This window comes from Pelecanus crispus, chromosome 9 (genome assembly GCF_030463565.1).
Source record: "Pelecanus crispus isolate bPelCri1 chromosome 9, bPelCri1.pri, whole genome shotgun sequence".
Lineage (NCBI taxonomy): Eukaryota > Metazoa > Chordata > Aves > Pelecaniformes > Pelecanidae > Pelecanus > Pelecanus crispus.
Window position 1 is genome coordinate 21,399,158 of NC_134651.1, and position 15,670 is coordinate 21,414,827.

A 15,670-nucleotide genomic window follows, 5' to 3' on the forward strand; every position below is an offset into this window, starting at 1 on the left:
TAATTATGTAATATAATTAGATAAGAAATTATAACACTGTAATACGTGTCATCAGCAGATTAAGTCTCACATTCAGTAATAAATCTGTGACTATCATAATCTCCCATCTATTTAAAACAATGTTATAAAGGTTTAATCATCACAATCACTAGACATTGAACTGACATCATGCGAATACAGAACAGCAAGGAAAGAAAATATTTATGAAACCGACTATTAGAAACACTGTTTCCTGTATTCAAGGACAACTCACTAGTGATGGAGTGTTAAACCACAATTATTTCATATTAACAATTTAAAAATCATATTTAATTTCCTGTCATTTTTATGGGAATTGCATGAGAAAAGACAGGAAGCGACTGGGGAAGAAAAAGGCAGCTCAAAAAAGTAGAGAGTTACCACTCTCAAAAAAATGATAGTTTTCTATGTTCCAAGCAGAACATTAAACAGGCATCTCAAAAGAGTTGGAAGGTCAATCACAGAATCATAGAATCATACAGAATCATATAGAATCAACACAATCATTAACAGTTACATCATCAGTGCTGGAAGTTTTGTTCACATTAGGTATCTGAATTTCTTTTGTATTTTAGTCTGGATTTAGCTGAATACTTAAACAACATAATTATTAAAACAAGACACCCCATTGTACGTTAGGGCTGTTACTATACTGTGTCCACTGCAGCAAAAATAAAAAATAAAAATAAAATCAAACCAAAAACTCTGTTGTATTCTAAGATTTGAAATCCAGGGAGTTACTAACCCAGTGCAGCATACTAAGGAAGAACTCAAAAGCCGTTTTCTTACGCAGAAAAAGTAAATAGTTGACCTCTACTTATTTTTCCCTTGTTAAAACAGTCCATCATAGTTCAGAACTGTTGCAGGGCAAATGCACATGCACTGTGTTTTCTTTAATTTGGTGGGAGCAAAGTCCAGAAGAGTGCCTCTACTAGTTCCCACGAGCTCTCTCTCCTTACTGCAGTGACCCCTGTTATATAAACATCTAGCAGAAATTCAGTTTCCCCAAGCCAACTAGTACAACCGAGACAACACACCGCCCGGAAAGAAAAGTATAATCTCCGAAATAACCATTTATGTAGTTAATTACTCATCTACAGATAAGTACATCATGGACAACTTAGAGCTATATGGCAGAGCCAAAGGGAAAGAGAGATACACCATTTATATGATGATGTACTGATGTCATGGAGAGGAAAAAAAACTGAGCAGTGACTGATCTGTGAAATTCTCACTTCTCCACACTGGCACCTAAACCTTTTTCAGGCAAATCTGAAAGTTTAGGTAATTTTTTCTCTCTCCTTTTTCTCTTGAAGACATACCAAGAAGGGATTATCTTTTGTGTTCATCTTTACACATGCAATAGTACAAGCGAGTCTTTCATATCTGGACTTCTGCTAGAGATACTGCTCTAGAAGTCCAACAGAAAGAAAAATCTCAACACCACTAAATTTGCCAGCTAATATACAAGAACAAAGCCTTGCCCTAAGGAAACAAATAGAACTTTTGCCATTTATTTCAAAAACTGAGTATTTCAGCATCCATCATACATAAAAAATAAAAAGCAAAGTATACCTTTAAAGGCTTCAGCCAAACCAATTCTGACAAAACCACTTCTGCTCAAGCTTCAGGAAGGCATGATTGAAAATTGAAACATAACCTTTCTTATTTATTTCATTATTTGGTTATACACTCAAGTGTTTTATCTGCCCACACTGGTGAAGAGCTCTTCACACAGATGAAGAGGAGATACATTGGAAGAAAATCTGTTTTCATGTTAGTACTTTTTTCTCCATTTTTGAACTAGCAATCCCACTCTACCTCCTGCAAATACAAGACTCAGATAGCTTCAAACAACATAAAATTTACAATCAAGCGTTTCTAATCATAAACCCACTTGTTTGTGTGAGTAATCCATAACATAAAAATTACTTTCCCTGTTTTAATTCTGCTGTACAAAAGACATTCTCTCTAACACTAGGTATGACGCAGATGAACCTGCTCTCTTGGCATCAGTTCTGGGCATGTAACATCAGATTTAATACAATTCACATCCAGAAAGAATGTCACAACACTACCAGAGCAGTTAGCTGTTGTTAAACTTGTAAACTGAAAAATGCTAGTATCAGTCATTTAGCAATATCTTGCCACACTACTTCAACATCATCTGAATGTTATAATTCATTCAGCAAACTGACTAGGTGAATACTGCATGACAATATCATCATCTGCCAACACACAAGTCAGCCAAGTTCACATAAGATGACACACAGCTTAGATGCTAAATACCACGTCAGACAGTGTGCCGAAGCACGTCTCAATAAGGGAATTTAGAACATTAATCCAACAAAACCAAAAACACATGTATACCATTCTACACATGACATCCATCCACTATCTCAGATTTTATTTTGGAACTGAAGTACACTTACGAATCCTAGGAAGACTTCGTGATTTGAGGGGGAGCGGGGGGGGAAATTGATACAAGCCTTTGCATTTTATTCCCAGGATAGTCACTAGGAATCTAACAGATCCTCAAAGTGATAAAAGGGAACCGACACAGTGTATTATGAGACGTGTAGTTTAAAAGCAACACAGGCGTCTCATCTGAGAGCAGCCTGTGCACATCTCTGCACTGGCAGGCAAGTTAGCAGCAGTCACTCACTGAAGAAAGAACCAAAAATATCACTGCATTTAGGTGGGAAGGCACCTGGGAAGATCACCTGCACAAAACAGTTCATTAGAGCAGAGTGCTCAGAGCCATGGCCAGTCCAATTTTAAGTGTCTCCAAGGATGGAGATTTCACAACCATTCTAGGCTCCTGTTCTGGTATTTAACCACCCTCACAATGAAGGCATTTGTCCTAATACCTAGTCAAATTTTCCCGTGTTTCAACTTGTGCCTGTTGCCTCCAGTCTTATCAAAGCACACCTTTGAGCAGAGTCTGGCTTCACCCTCTCTGTACACCCCCATTAGACAGTTTTAGACAGCAACAAGATCTCAACTCGCTCATCTTAATGCTGAACAGACCCTGCTCTATCAGCCACCTCTTCTATGTCACGTTCTCCAAACCCTTCAGCATCTCAGCAGCCCTCCGCTGGACTCACTCCAGTACGTCAAGGTCTTTTTTTCTACTGGGAAGCCCCAAACTGGACACAGTACTCTAGACGTGGTCTCACCATTGTCCAAATGCAGGAGAAGGACCACTTCCCTGGACCTACCTGCTACACTCATGTTACTACCACCCAGGATGCTGCTGGACTTCACTGCAAGAAGGCACTGCGTACTTACGGTTGACTCACTATCCACTGGGACCCCCAGGTCCTTTTCTGCAAAGCTGCTCTCTATCCAGTTGTCCCCCAGCCTACACTGGCACATGAGGTTATTCCAGCACACACAGAGGAATCTGTAATTGGAATTTGTAATTGTCTTCGCTGAACCCCACGAGGCTCCTGACAGCCCACTTTTCCAGCTGACAAGCCCCTCTGAACATCAGCCCTGCCCTCCAGTGTACTGGCTGCTCCTGCCAACTTGCTATGGGCTGTGACCTGCTGTGTTTATACTGTCCCATCATCCAAATGTTCAATAAAGACATTAAATAGTATCGGATTCGGTACCAATCCTCAGTGGCTGGCAGCTAACTTTGTCCTGCTGATCACAATCCTTTCAGCCAATGGACCAATGAATTTTCCATCCATCCTACCAGCTACTTATCCAGTCTCTATCTAAATAGTTTGGATGTACAGATACTACAGAAGACCACATCAAAGGTCTTGCTAAAGTCACAGTATACAACATTGGCTCTCTCCTTATCCGCAAAGTTAGTCATCATACGAGGCAAGCAGGCTGATTTTGAAACAGTGTGGGCTAGGGCAGTACATCACTAACCAACTCTACCCTTAAAACTGAGAAAATACTACAGCATCAGGGCATACACAAAATAACTGCACAGACTTGCAGTAAAGACTTATTTAAATGAAAACTACTATATAGTCATGAACACATGGCTTCTCAAACTGAAACAGACTTGTGCTTAGCGCAGAGAGAGACCACTTAAGATACAATTTTTCTTGTTAGGTGTGCTTCCAAAATCTGAAAAAAGTCTAATTGATATACATCTTTAGTGTAGGTAGGTAGTAAACAGGAATTTCTGCACATCTGGCTTTTACAGCCCATCTCTTATTGAAGGAGGGTAAATGCGGCATGGCAGAGAACAGGCCAAAGCCTGTGAGGAACAGCAGCTTCTAAGCGTGCCCTGTTGGAAAATGAGAAATGTCCCCCCCCGAGAACATCACAGAATACAGCCAGGCTGGGCTTACCGTCAGGTGAATGACACATTAAGGAGTGATGATGAAACACACATTTGAAAACAACCCCTATACCAAGTTGAGATCAGCACTCCATAGGTTTTCTCAAGAATAGGCTTAGAGCTCCTACACATACCCTTGTGCCTAGGCTCAAACTAGGTTAGGGTAGACAGCAGGCTTTCCACCATGGCAGAGATGTACCTCGGACACAGCTGTGGCCCCGTACATGACTCGAGTGAAAGGGGAGCAGACTTGGCTTTGCATTTGTCTCTTCCCTGTGCTGTGAAGTGAAACTGTGCGAGAACACCTCCAGCCAGTCTGTCGTATTCTGCCACTCCTCAAAGGCACCTCCAACACAGCCTGCAACTGCTCAGTGTACACATCCTGCCAAGAAAGCACCTTCTTCTCCTTGTGCAGACTCAGCTCTGTCCCAACAGTTAGTGGTCTCCACAATAAAACAGCAGAAGACTAAAGGATTAGTAACTAGAAGTTACAGAGTGGGACTAAGACTGTCATCAGACAGAAGAGCCCGAAAAGACACTTCTCTTATGGTCACTCCATGAGAAACTGAGGAGTGTCGTCCAGGTCAGAGAACCTAGTCTCAGACCACTGCCAGTGTTAAGGATCCAGTTAGTGTATAATTCAACAAGATACTATGAATGAGAGTGAGACTGACTTTAAATAGCTCACCAAAACTAAACACAGTCTTAAGGTTTCTGAAGTAATAACTAGGACTCAAGCTTGTCCTTGAGCGTAGTCTCAAATCAGCATTCAGGTTAAATTAGGATGTACTAAATGACATGCAACGGACTATGAGAAAGTCAAGAGGCAGAGAGAAGAAAGAAAAATATAAAAATATAAATAAATATATCAGACACAGCCTAAGGTTTGAGTTAAGAAATGACTTACAGTTTGGTAAAGGAGTTACTAAGGAACTTCTTAATTTGAAAGAGCTGTCCAAAATAAGTTCAGGACTTAGTCCTTTTCCTTTTCACTTTTTAGAAAGAACAATACGATAAACTCTAACCAAAATCAAAATTGAAGAGTTGACAAAATATCCAGTTAAAACAAAACTTGCAGGCACAGATGAAGGTTTAATGTCAACTCCTGAAACTGAGTCAATGAACTAATGTGTGATTTTTGTTTGTCTGTTTTTAGAAACTTGGAAATCTGTACTGATTTGAGATTAAAAGAAAATAAACCTCTCACAAATTCATTGAGCAAGATATACTTACTGAAACCATACTCCAGCTGCAGATACACATTTCTCCATTCAGTAAGGCAAAACACAACAAAGTGCAGTCTCTACCTTACGCTTTCATTTGTAGTTTTAAATGCTCCATATAAATTTATATAAAGTTTTCTTAGTGTGTAAAGTGAAGTAAGAAAAAGGGTTGTTTTCAGATTGTGGTGTAAGATCAAAAGACATAAATATTTCAGGAAAGATGCATACTTACGCTGGTAGTTGCACATAAAGCAGGCCTGTGCTGCAATCATCCACTCAGCTCTAGTCTCACAAAAGATAGCAATGTTAGTCTTTGGTTGCTGACCCAATACTGCTAAGCCGTTTCCAAAATTAACAGCTTTAATGTATACATCTTCATAGGAAAGCCAGGTGTACTTGCCAAGGATGACCTAATAAGAATAATACATTCAATTTAGAAAACGAAAATCCTTAACACGTCCTACTACATCTTTATCCACGTAAAGAAGCCACAGATGTTTGAAGTAAGAGTTGCTTAAATTCTAAAAGCAGTTTATTCAAGATAACAAATAATATTCTTGCCAAAAACTACAGGGATTGTGGAAGTTCCAAAACAAATACTGCATTATCTCCACACATGTTATCACCTCAGTTTCTGTTTTCACATTAGGAAAGCACACAATTCCCACCATATTTCATAGTTTCAGAAGACCTGACCCGTATCTGACCCATACACCTTTAGATTGTTTTACAAAGGTTTGTTTTATTTTAAATAAAGGGTGACAAGCACTAGCTGGTACAATATATACTCTATATTTGCTTTCTTGGGTATTTGGGCTATGATTATTCTATATAAATATGATACTTAGGTGTTCATTCTTATAAAAAGCCCCAAAAAACCCAGGGAAACTGGAATCCAGAAAGCAGTGTATCAATGGGTCCTCAGTCAGAAACTGTGAAAACCCCCTCCCTTTGTTTGTTCTGAAACAAATGACAGGGAGAAAAGAAGTAATCTTTTTGCCCTTTTTTTACTGCTAAATAAAAAGTGGGACAGAAGACTGGACTGGAAATTACTGGCAAATCTCAGTACTGAAGAGTCATGTGGAAGAAGTTAAGCAATCTCACTTTTATATGGGAAAGCTAGTGCACAGTAAAATTGGATTGGAATTTACAGTTTATCATCTGTCACAGATTTCTATGCGTGCACTTGCACCTTACAGTACTATTTGCTCACTGAGTGATAGGTTATTTCTTTGACATCCTAGAAATTTTCATATACAGATATAGTACAAAAAAGATGTTTTGCACTGAAAAAACAGACTCAAATTATTATACCTTACCTGCCTAGTTATACAAGCACCTTGACAATTTTGAAAACTAATTTTTATTAGTCAAGTATTTGGGACATTTCCTTTGGCTACACAGCATTAGTAACAAAAGCAAGCAAATGATTAAAAAAAGAAAAAGCTAGAAAAGCAAACTTCTCCCTCCATTCTGTTTTTCAGATTTCATTTATCAACTTTAACTAAATTTCATACTTGTGGGCTGTAAAATCTAACAACTTTTTGGCATGTAACTACATTTCTAATGAGTCTGTATTTCCACATCCACTTCCTTAATAAAATGAATTTGAAAATCTCTCTCAAGCTATAATACAAAAATAAAATCTAATAGATTTTATATATCAAAACATTTTCGAAGTGCTTAAGTTTACTATTGGGTAACTCAGTTGTGCCTACTACAGCCTTGCTGCATATTGCTCATTAACCTACTTGTTTAGCAGGATAAACCTTTCTTAACTCAGGACAGGTATACGTGCAGCTAGTTGGAAATTTCACAAATGTTTTCATGGGAAAATATCGTTTAACAAAACAAAAAAAACACTACTTGCCAACAATAGCAGTACTTAGCAATTTTACCAGAAAATAAACATTTCTTACAGAAATATCTGCTCAGGTTTTCCAGTTGTATTTACAGAAATGCAGCTTCATTGGCAAATAGGCTGTTACAGAGCCAAAAACCTTACTGGAGAAGAAAGATCACATTGAATTTCTCTGCTGTAACTGGTGAGAGAATCACAGCAGAACTGCTGCCTGACCACATCTGCAGCACCGCGGGGCAGAGGGCTCACATGCTACCTGCACTCAGAGATACGGCCCCCCCAAGGAGAAGGACCTGGGAGTTCCTTTCCGTTTCAACACACCAAGATATTTCTGGTGTGGAAAACTTTTACTGCTTCCAAAGAAAATATTGCACCTCTTCCTGTCCCTCCAAATTTCAGTAATTTGGAATTTTAATTCCAATTTGGGACATTTTTCCCCCAAATGCAGTACTTTTAGCAGACTTGTAAATTCTTGACAAGCTCACCAGTTGAAAACAATTTACAGAAATTAATTGGACGACACCCTTTCCACCATTATCCTCTACTTACAGCATGGCCTGAGAGATGCTGCTCTCAAATAATTAGGCCATGAAATACAGGCAGATTCTTGTTACTGTTTCTGGTAAGTTTGCCAATCCATCAATGAACATGTTTTGGTAATTCCCACCATTCACTACATAACTCACTAAAATTGAAATACTAAAACATTAAAGGGTCCAAAATGGATCTTTCCGAATAACACTTGTGATTCTGATTTTTTCCGGTTTTTTATTCTCTTAAGTAATTTATCCTCATTGCTTAAATAGGTTTGATATAAAGTAGTGAAAGAAGGCCTTATTGGTGCTTTCCTTTCTTAAGAAGTTAGAAAACTCACAGAAAGGAAGTATAGCACTGTTATAGTTATTTTTCTACATATAGAAACATAGCTGTATTTTTGAAGAACACTGATGTGTGAAAACAGATGAGAAGACCTTTTTCAATGCAGCTATTTTGAGTTTTACTTTTCCTTCTTCCTTCCATATATTAATATTCCCCATGTTCCCTTCCTCCCCATGCCCAGCGTTTCTTCTCTATTCCCTCCCTACGACACATTAATATACTGCCTCTGTCGGTATGTCCCTTTCTTCTGCATTTCCCTATATGTTTCTTTTGCAGGACACAGAGCAGGTTATGATTTCTCTCATCCTTCCTTATGTTTGAGGACGTCTCCAAATCCATCTCCCTTCTTGGCCCTTCCCTCAGTAGCTTTCACTAATGTTTTCCAATGTACAGTTGCTACTGTAACATCAGTCTTAACAGCTGTTTAAGTGCCATAATCCTTTAAATGTTCACACACGTTTAATTTTACAACTTTCAGAACCTATTTCTGCTAGAGAACTACTTACACATGTAAAGAAAGTAACTGTCCAAGAGTTTGCAAGAGAAGGGCCCAAGAAGTCAAGACTATTGAGAACTGATTAAACAGACGTGTAAAACCAAACACTAGATCAGGAGAGACAGAACCTCAACGTTTACTGCAAAATACTACATTAAATAGAAAAATACTGCCCTCTAGTGCACCAGCTTTTAAACATACTTAAACTGCAAGTTACTAAAAATATTTATCTAGTTAATGCATTGGAAAATACTATTTTCTGTATATGTACCATATTAATATTTGGGAATCCAGCAAAGTATAGAGACTAAATACTTGCTGCACAGCGAAGATTTCTTTAATTCGGATTTTAGGGCAAACACATTCAAATTTTTAGCATGAAGGTGCCATAAAATCTTCCCAAAAAAAGCTGCAAGCACATGTAAAGTCATTAAACTACCTGACCTCACTTACCTTTCAAGGTCTTCCTAAAAGTAGCTTGTAAGGCTTAAGGAACCTTGACTACAATTTGGAAACCAGTGACCACAAATTAAATACATTTCCTTGTAGAAAGTATATTAAATATAATACTAAGGAGGTTATTTGAAATGTCTGGTTTTGGCCTTTTTCACATGAAAACATGGATTGCAGCTGAACACTTCTGAAAAACCCCACCCTAAAATATTATTTACATAGCACCCTATGTTTTTCAACATCATAAGCTACTCCTTCACTGCTCAGTGACTTGGCATGGCAAGAACCTTCCTGCTAGTTCACAGTAAGTTTCATTATCAGCTACAGTGAGTAACGTTCTGAATTCCCAAGTGCTTGCCCATGTGCTTATCATTTCACATAAGTCTCACAGGCTTTAGATGCATCACTTTCCCCTACCAAATCACGTTTACTTTTCCCCGCTCTGTCTTATTTCCATTAATTCTGTTCTTGGTTACAAACTCTTTTAAAAACAGAACAAAACACCCCCCACCCCCCCAAAAAAAAAAAAAAACAACAAAAAGCACACACACAAAGCAAAATCCACATACCAACATATATAAAAGCAAGGACATGACAATATAACCTATAACTAAGGCGACATAAAATAATCAACCAGCAGAATAAAGTTCATCTTTTGAGCATCACAACATTTAAGCTGTGCTTAAATTAATTACTTTTTCCCATTAATTACATCTTAATCTCTTAAGTATTTTCAACATTATTTTATCCTGACTTAAATACATATTTGACAGAAAAACTAACTACATATGAAATATCATAAAATACAAAGTGAGCAGAAGCAAGTATTTATACTTCATTAACATCCATGAATTTCTGCTACCTTGGCAATTACACAAGAATAAATAAATCTTTTGAACAATATCATAAAAATTCAAGAAGTTACAGATTATCTGGGATATCATTGTTCTCACAATAAATTAAGGTAGTATCTGATCTTAACGATGTTAAATATCTAGCTTCAAATAATTTTAGCTAGAAGTGTGAGCATACTTAGTTCTCCTAAGAATCAGAAGCTTAATATTTTACTTTTCTGAGATCTGTATTTGCCCCATTAATGAATCATTAATTAGGCTAATCTAGCCCACTGCAATTTGCACAGAGACACATCTTCTAATAGTAATGCAATTCAGTACACAGACCCATGATCTACACTCAGATCTGACCCTGACTTGCAGATGACCTCAGAAAAATGCATCAATCGTTCCCACCACCATGTTAAATTTCTGAAAGGGAAAAAATAATGAGGTTTGCAAGTCCTGTAAGGTATAGAAATTACAGACTCATAGAATCATAGAATTGTTTAAGTTGGAAAAGACCTTTAAGATCATCCAGTCCAACCATTAACCTAACACTACCAAGTCCACCACTAAACCAGTTCAGGGTAGAGTAATAATTTAATGTTTCCTGGCTTGGTGCCTGCATTATTTTTTAATGAAAGTAAAACTAGGAATCATTAAAGTGGGAAAGGATCTCTAAGATCATCAGTCCAACCATCAACCCAACACCACCAAGCCCACTAAACCATGTCCCAAAGTGCCACGTCTACACGTTTTTTGAACACTTCCAGGGATGGGGACTCCACCACCTCTCTAGGCAGCCTGGTCCAATGCTTGATAACCCTTTCTGTGAAGAAATTTTTCCTAATATCCAATCTAAACATCCCCTGGCGCAGCTTGAGACCATTTCCTCTCGTCCTATCGCCAACTACTTGGGAGAAGAGGCCAACACCCACCTCACTACAAGCAGGTAGTTGTAGAGAGCAATAAGGTCTCCCCTCAGCCTCCTCTTCTCCAGGCTAAACAACCCCAGTTCCCTCAGCCGCTCCTCATAAGGCCTGTGCTCCAGACCCTTCACCAGCCTTGTTGCCCTTCTCTGAACAAGCTCCAGCACCTCAATGTCCTTCTTGTACTGAGGGGCCCAAAACTGGACACAGTATTCCAGGTGCGGCCTCACCAGTGCCGAGTACAGGGGGACAATCACCTCCCTGCTCCTGCTGGCCACACTATTCCTGATACAAGCCAGGATGCTGTTGGCCTTCTTGGCCACCTGGGCACACTGCTGGCTCATGTTCAGCTGGCTGTCAACCAGCACCCCCAGGTCCTTTTCGGCCAGGCAGCTTTCCAGCCACTCTTCCCCAAGCCTGTAGCGTTGCATAGGGCTGTTGTGACCAAAGTGCAGGACCCCGCACTTGGCCTTGTTAAACCTCATCCAGTTGGCCTCAGCCCATCGATCCAGCCTGTCCAGGTGCCTCTGCAGGGCCATCCTACCCTCCAGCAGATCGACACTCCCACCCAGTTTGGTGTCATCTGCAAACTTACTGAGGGTGCACTCAATCCCCTCATCCAGATCGTTGATAAAAGATATTGAACAAGACTGGCCCCAAAACTGAGCCCTGGGGAACACCACTTGTGACAGGTCGCCAATGGGATTTAACTCCATTCACCACAACTCTTTGCGCTTGGTCGCTCAGCCAGTTTTTTACCCAGCAAAGAGCACACCTGCCTAGGCCATGAGCCGCCAGCTTCCTTATGAGAATGCTGTGGCAGACGGTGTCAAAGGCTTTACTGAAGTCCAGGTAGATGACATCCACAGCCTGTCCTTCATCCACTAGGCAGGTCACCAGGTCATAGAAGGAGATCAGGCTGGTCAAGCAGGACCTGCCTTTCATGAACCCAGGCTGGCTGGGTCCGATCCCCTGGTCAACCTGCACATGCCTGTGCATCACATGCATTATATCTAAGAAAGAAAATTGTCATGTACCTTTTCGAAAAGTTGCACCAAATAAACCTCAACAAGTTGCCTTGACTAAAGGGAACCAGGCAATAAAAATATGCCTGTTATGAAAGATAAAAATCAAAGGAAAAGAACCCTGACATTTAGGATCAACAAGGTATCTCGTGAAATTTTCCGATTTTCCTCGCTCACTAAAATATGTTATGAGGTATTAAGAAAGACTGTATTCCCCAATAGAAAAAAAATTTAAAAGTAGACTTATGTGATAATGCCACAAACAAAAAAATAGCGGAACAAAACACCACGAGGGCAAGTACGGCAATCGTCCATAATGAACTGTTGTGTCAAGCTTAGACAAAATTACCGAACTTAGGTAATTTCTAAGTCTAAATACTTAGAAACAAGTAATTTAAGTAGGTCAACACCAACATTCTTCAGCCTTCCAATATTCAGAACACTTTGCTTGCATAATGGAAAAGACTAAAACTCCTAAGTTCTTAAGCCTTACATTACTAATTATGTTTAAAAAACAGAACACAGATCACGGGCAGCCAAAATTCTGATTCGTGCTCAGAAGCCCACTTTGTACAACATGAACTTTGTTTTTTTTTATAGGGCAATGAGGCAGCAACACATGCATCAAGAAAGATTATATGTACACATTTCTCCCAGCATTTCCTTCATACTGAAAAATTAACTTCATAGCTGGAAGGAATTTTCACTAACAATTAAAGCTTCTATAAAGACTTTACCAGAACTAAACTTCGCCACGTATTGTGATATTAACCAAATTCTACTTTAAATATTATACTCCTATATCAGAATTAAAACTAGCACTATTTAAGGAATCCTTTATTATATGAAGAAATATTGAAAATATTGAAGAAATATGAAAAATTGTCTTTATAGCATGTAGTTAACAACTTCTAACACAGAAGTACAGACCTTTAACACATGTATCCTGTTAATGGTATCTTGACTGGTCAGGCAAAACTGCATTTTTAAATGCCTCTGAACAAATACAAAGCAGGAACTGATAATACAGGCCTGAACTTAAAAGGCTATAAAAAGTCAGTCCCTTGAAATAACAGTTTTATATTGAAATTACATCTCACACACACACCACCATTACAGATTAGCAAAGTAGTTCACCTTAAAGGAGACTGAAAGAAACAAAAAAACAACCAACCAACCAAAAAAAAAAAAAAGACTCTTCCAATTAAAGTCTGTGCAATCCTTTTCCAAACAAAAATTTCATTTAAGCCCTGAATTCACAGGGCAACATAGTAAATCCTTAAGTTACAATTAAGTTTACTGGAAAGGAACATCTGAGTATAGGCATCTAGTAATTTTTCTATATTTATCTGATTCTAGTTCAGAATAACACAAAGGGAGACTTTTTTAATTCACCTAAAAGGAAAACTTTAAAGCCAGTTACATCATCAGCTAAATATTAAAAAAAATTACCTAAACCACATTTGCATCTTTTCTTTGGCTGAAACCATAAAAAAGGATATCTACTCAAGAATGCAAAAAGATTTAGGTTTGGTTTAAATGCTGAGTAATGAAAGGTTGGGAATTGGATAATTTAACTCTTTTCACGACTACTTAATCTAAGTAGAGAAACTTATTTTTTTCCCCATACGCTTTACTGGTCTAGAAGTGTTGCAGAAGAAAATAAACACACTTCAAAAAAAAAAAAAAAACCTTGAAGGCAGACTGCAAAAAGACTTACCTTTTTAAAAACTTTTCCTGATGGCTGGATTTCATCTTCCTCTTTCAGGATTTCACGTGTTCCCAAGAGTTTTTTGTCCTTAAATTTAGCTTTAGCATATTTAAAAACTTTGTCGAGTGTATCACACCCAGGATATAAAACTGAAGCTAAGCAATGTAGACTGTTAACAGATCTGTATGCACCCCCAGGCTTGTTATTCACAGGTTTAGCTTTAACCTGCTTGGCTTTTGCTATAGCCTGCCTTGATCCTGAAAACATGTACCATGGAATGTACGTTACAAAGGAGTACACCAAGATTATAAAGTTTATAAACTGTAGAAGAATGGGGTTGATGTTATGCTTCAACTTCATTTTGGCTGCTTGCAAAAGTTACAAGGAAGAGTTCGGAAGCATGGATCAATCAGACAGGGATCCAAAAAGATCTAAAAAGAGAAAAGAAAATGTTAGTGGTAAACTCTATAGCTGTTGGCAAGGGGGTTATTTTCAAACATATTATGGCAATCCATATCAAAGTAGGTCTTTTTATACAGAAATTAGGCTAGAAGTCTTAACCGCTACCACAAACAAAACAAGACACCGATACACGAGGAAAAACTCTTCCATTCCCATTTAACAGACTGCAGTACTAACTAATATTTTTATTTCTTTGGACACTACACAACACAAACACAGAACCTAAGAAATGCAGGACCTGGGTTTTTAATTAAATGACACATGAATGGCATGTATTTATCTGAAAATGTTATGTGTTTATAACATAAAAGATCCTCTCCAACCACATCAGAATACCTACATGCTTATCTTCACTAGCAATCTTTATGACCTTTGTAAATAACCAACCTCCATACAAGCCCTAAGTAATGCCACCACTCTCTACATGGGAACCTCAATCACTAAGTTTGTTGAAATGCTTTTCAAACATTATATAGACTGGGACACCTATGCAAGAGAAGGAAACTGTAACCTTCCTCCATGAAGGCCCTGTATGCAACAGAACTTTGCCAGTTCTTTTATTCCTAGGGACTTTCCATCAGTCCTACAATTTCAGCCTCAGTACCAGTATGCAATAGGCACACTTGTTACATAAATAAATATCATAGAATCACAGAATGCTTTGGGTTGGAAGGGACCTTTAGAGGTCATCTAGCCCAACCCCCCTGCAGTGAGCAGGGACAGCTTTAACCAGATCAGGTTGCTCAGAGCCCCATCCAACCTGACCTTCAATGTTTCCAGGGATGGGGCCTCTACCACCTCTCTGGGCAACCCGTTCCAGTGCTTCACCACCCTCAATGTAAAAAATTTCTTTCCTTATATCCAGCCTAAATCTATCATCCTTTCGTTTAAAACCATTACTCATTATCACAATAAGTTAACTAATATTTGGTAAATACTGGAAAATAGCTTAGAAATATCCCGAAAATCCTAGGCACTACAAAGAGATGTGTAACTTTTTCCAAGGTCCCTAATGATTCCAGGATATTCACTTTGACTTTTTTAAAAGCATCATTTATCATATAAAAAGAACACAATGATGCAACTTTCTAATGTATTCTACTGTGGAAGCAAGAAATTACGCCATCTATCTAAAAGATTTTTAAAAACAAATCCCAAAATAATTAAAATCGTTATGAAAAACAGGGACATTTGTCACAATGGCTGAAGACAAATTTCTGCAATGGTGAATGAGCTACCAGTTATAAAAATCAGTGTTTTGCACATAAAAGCAAAATTAACTATAAAAACACTTCAGTTAACTTTTCAAATGTATGGATACAACTGTATTACAAGCAATACCATAAATCAAGCAACTAATAATGATGTGTACATAAGATGCACAGCTTTGATAATTTTTTCTAAATTAAGTGAATTTTCATTCATAAGATACAGTGTCAATACCATATTATTCTTTGCTGATGTCTTA

At 38.3% G+C, this 15,670-nt stretch overlaps 1 protein-coding gene across 3 annotated transcripts in view; it reads right to left on the bottom strand.

Annotated features, from left to right (window-relative positions):
* ACSL3 (acyl-CoA synthetase long chain family member 3) overlaps positions 1-14,165 on the bottom strand; it is a 31,812-nt gene extending 17,647 nt beyond the window's left edge. For all 3 annotated transcript variants that reach the window (XM_075716149.1, XM_075716151.1, XM_075716150.1), the window contains exons 1-2: positions 13,750-14,165; positions 5,783-5,960 (exon numbers count right to left, since the gene is read on the bottom strand). In XM_075716149.1, the coding sequence (XP_075572264.1) occupies positions 5,783-5,960; positions 13,750-14,100 (529 nt within the window). In that variant the 5' untranslated portion in view covers positions 14,101-14,165. The remainder of the gene's footprint in view (positions 1-5,782; positions 5,961-13,749) is intronic.
* Positions 14,166-15,670: the final 1,505 nt, after the last annotated feature.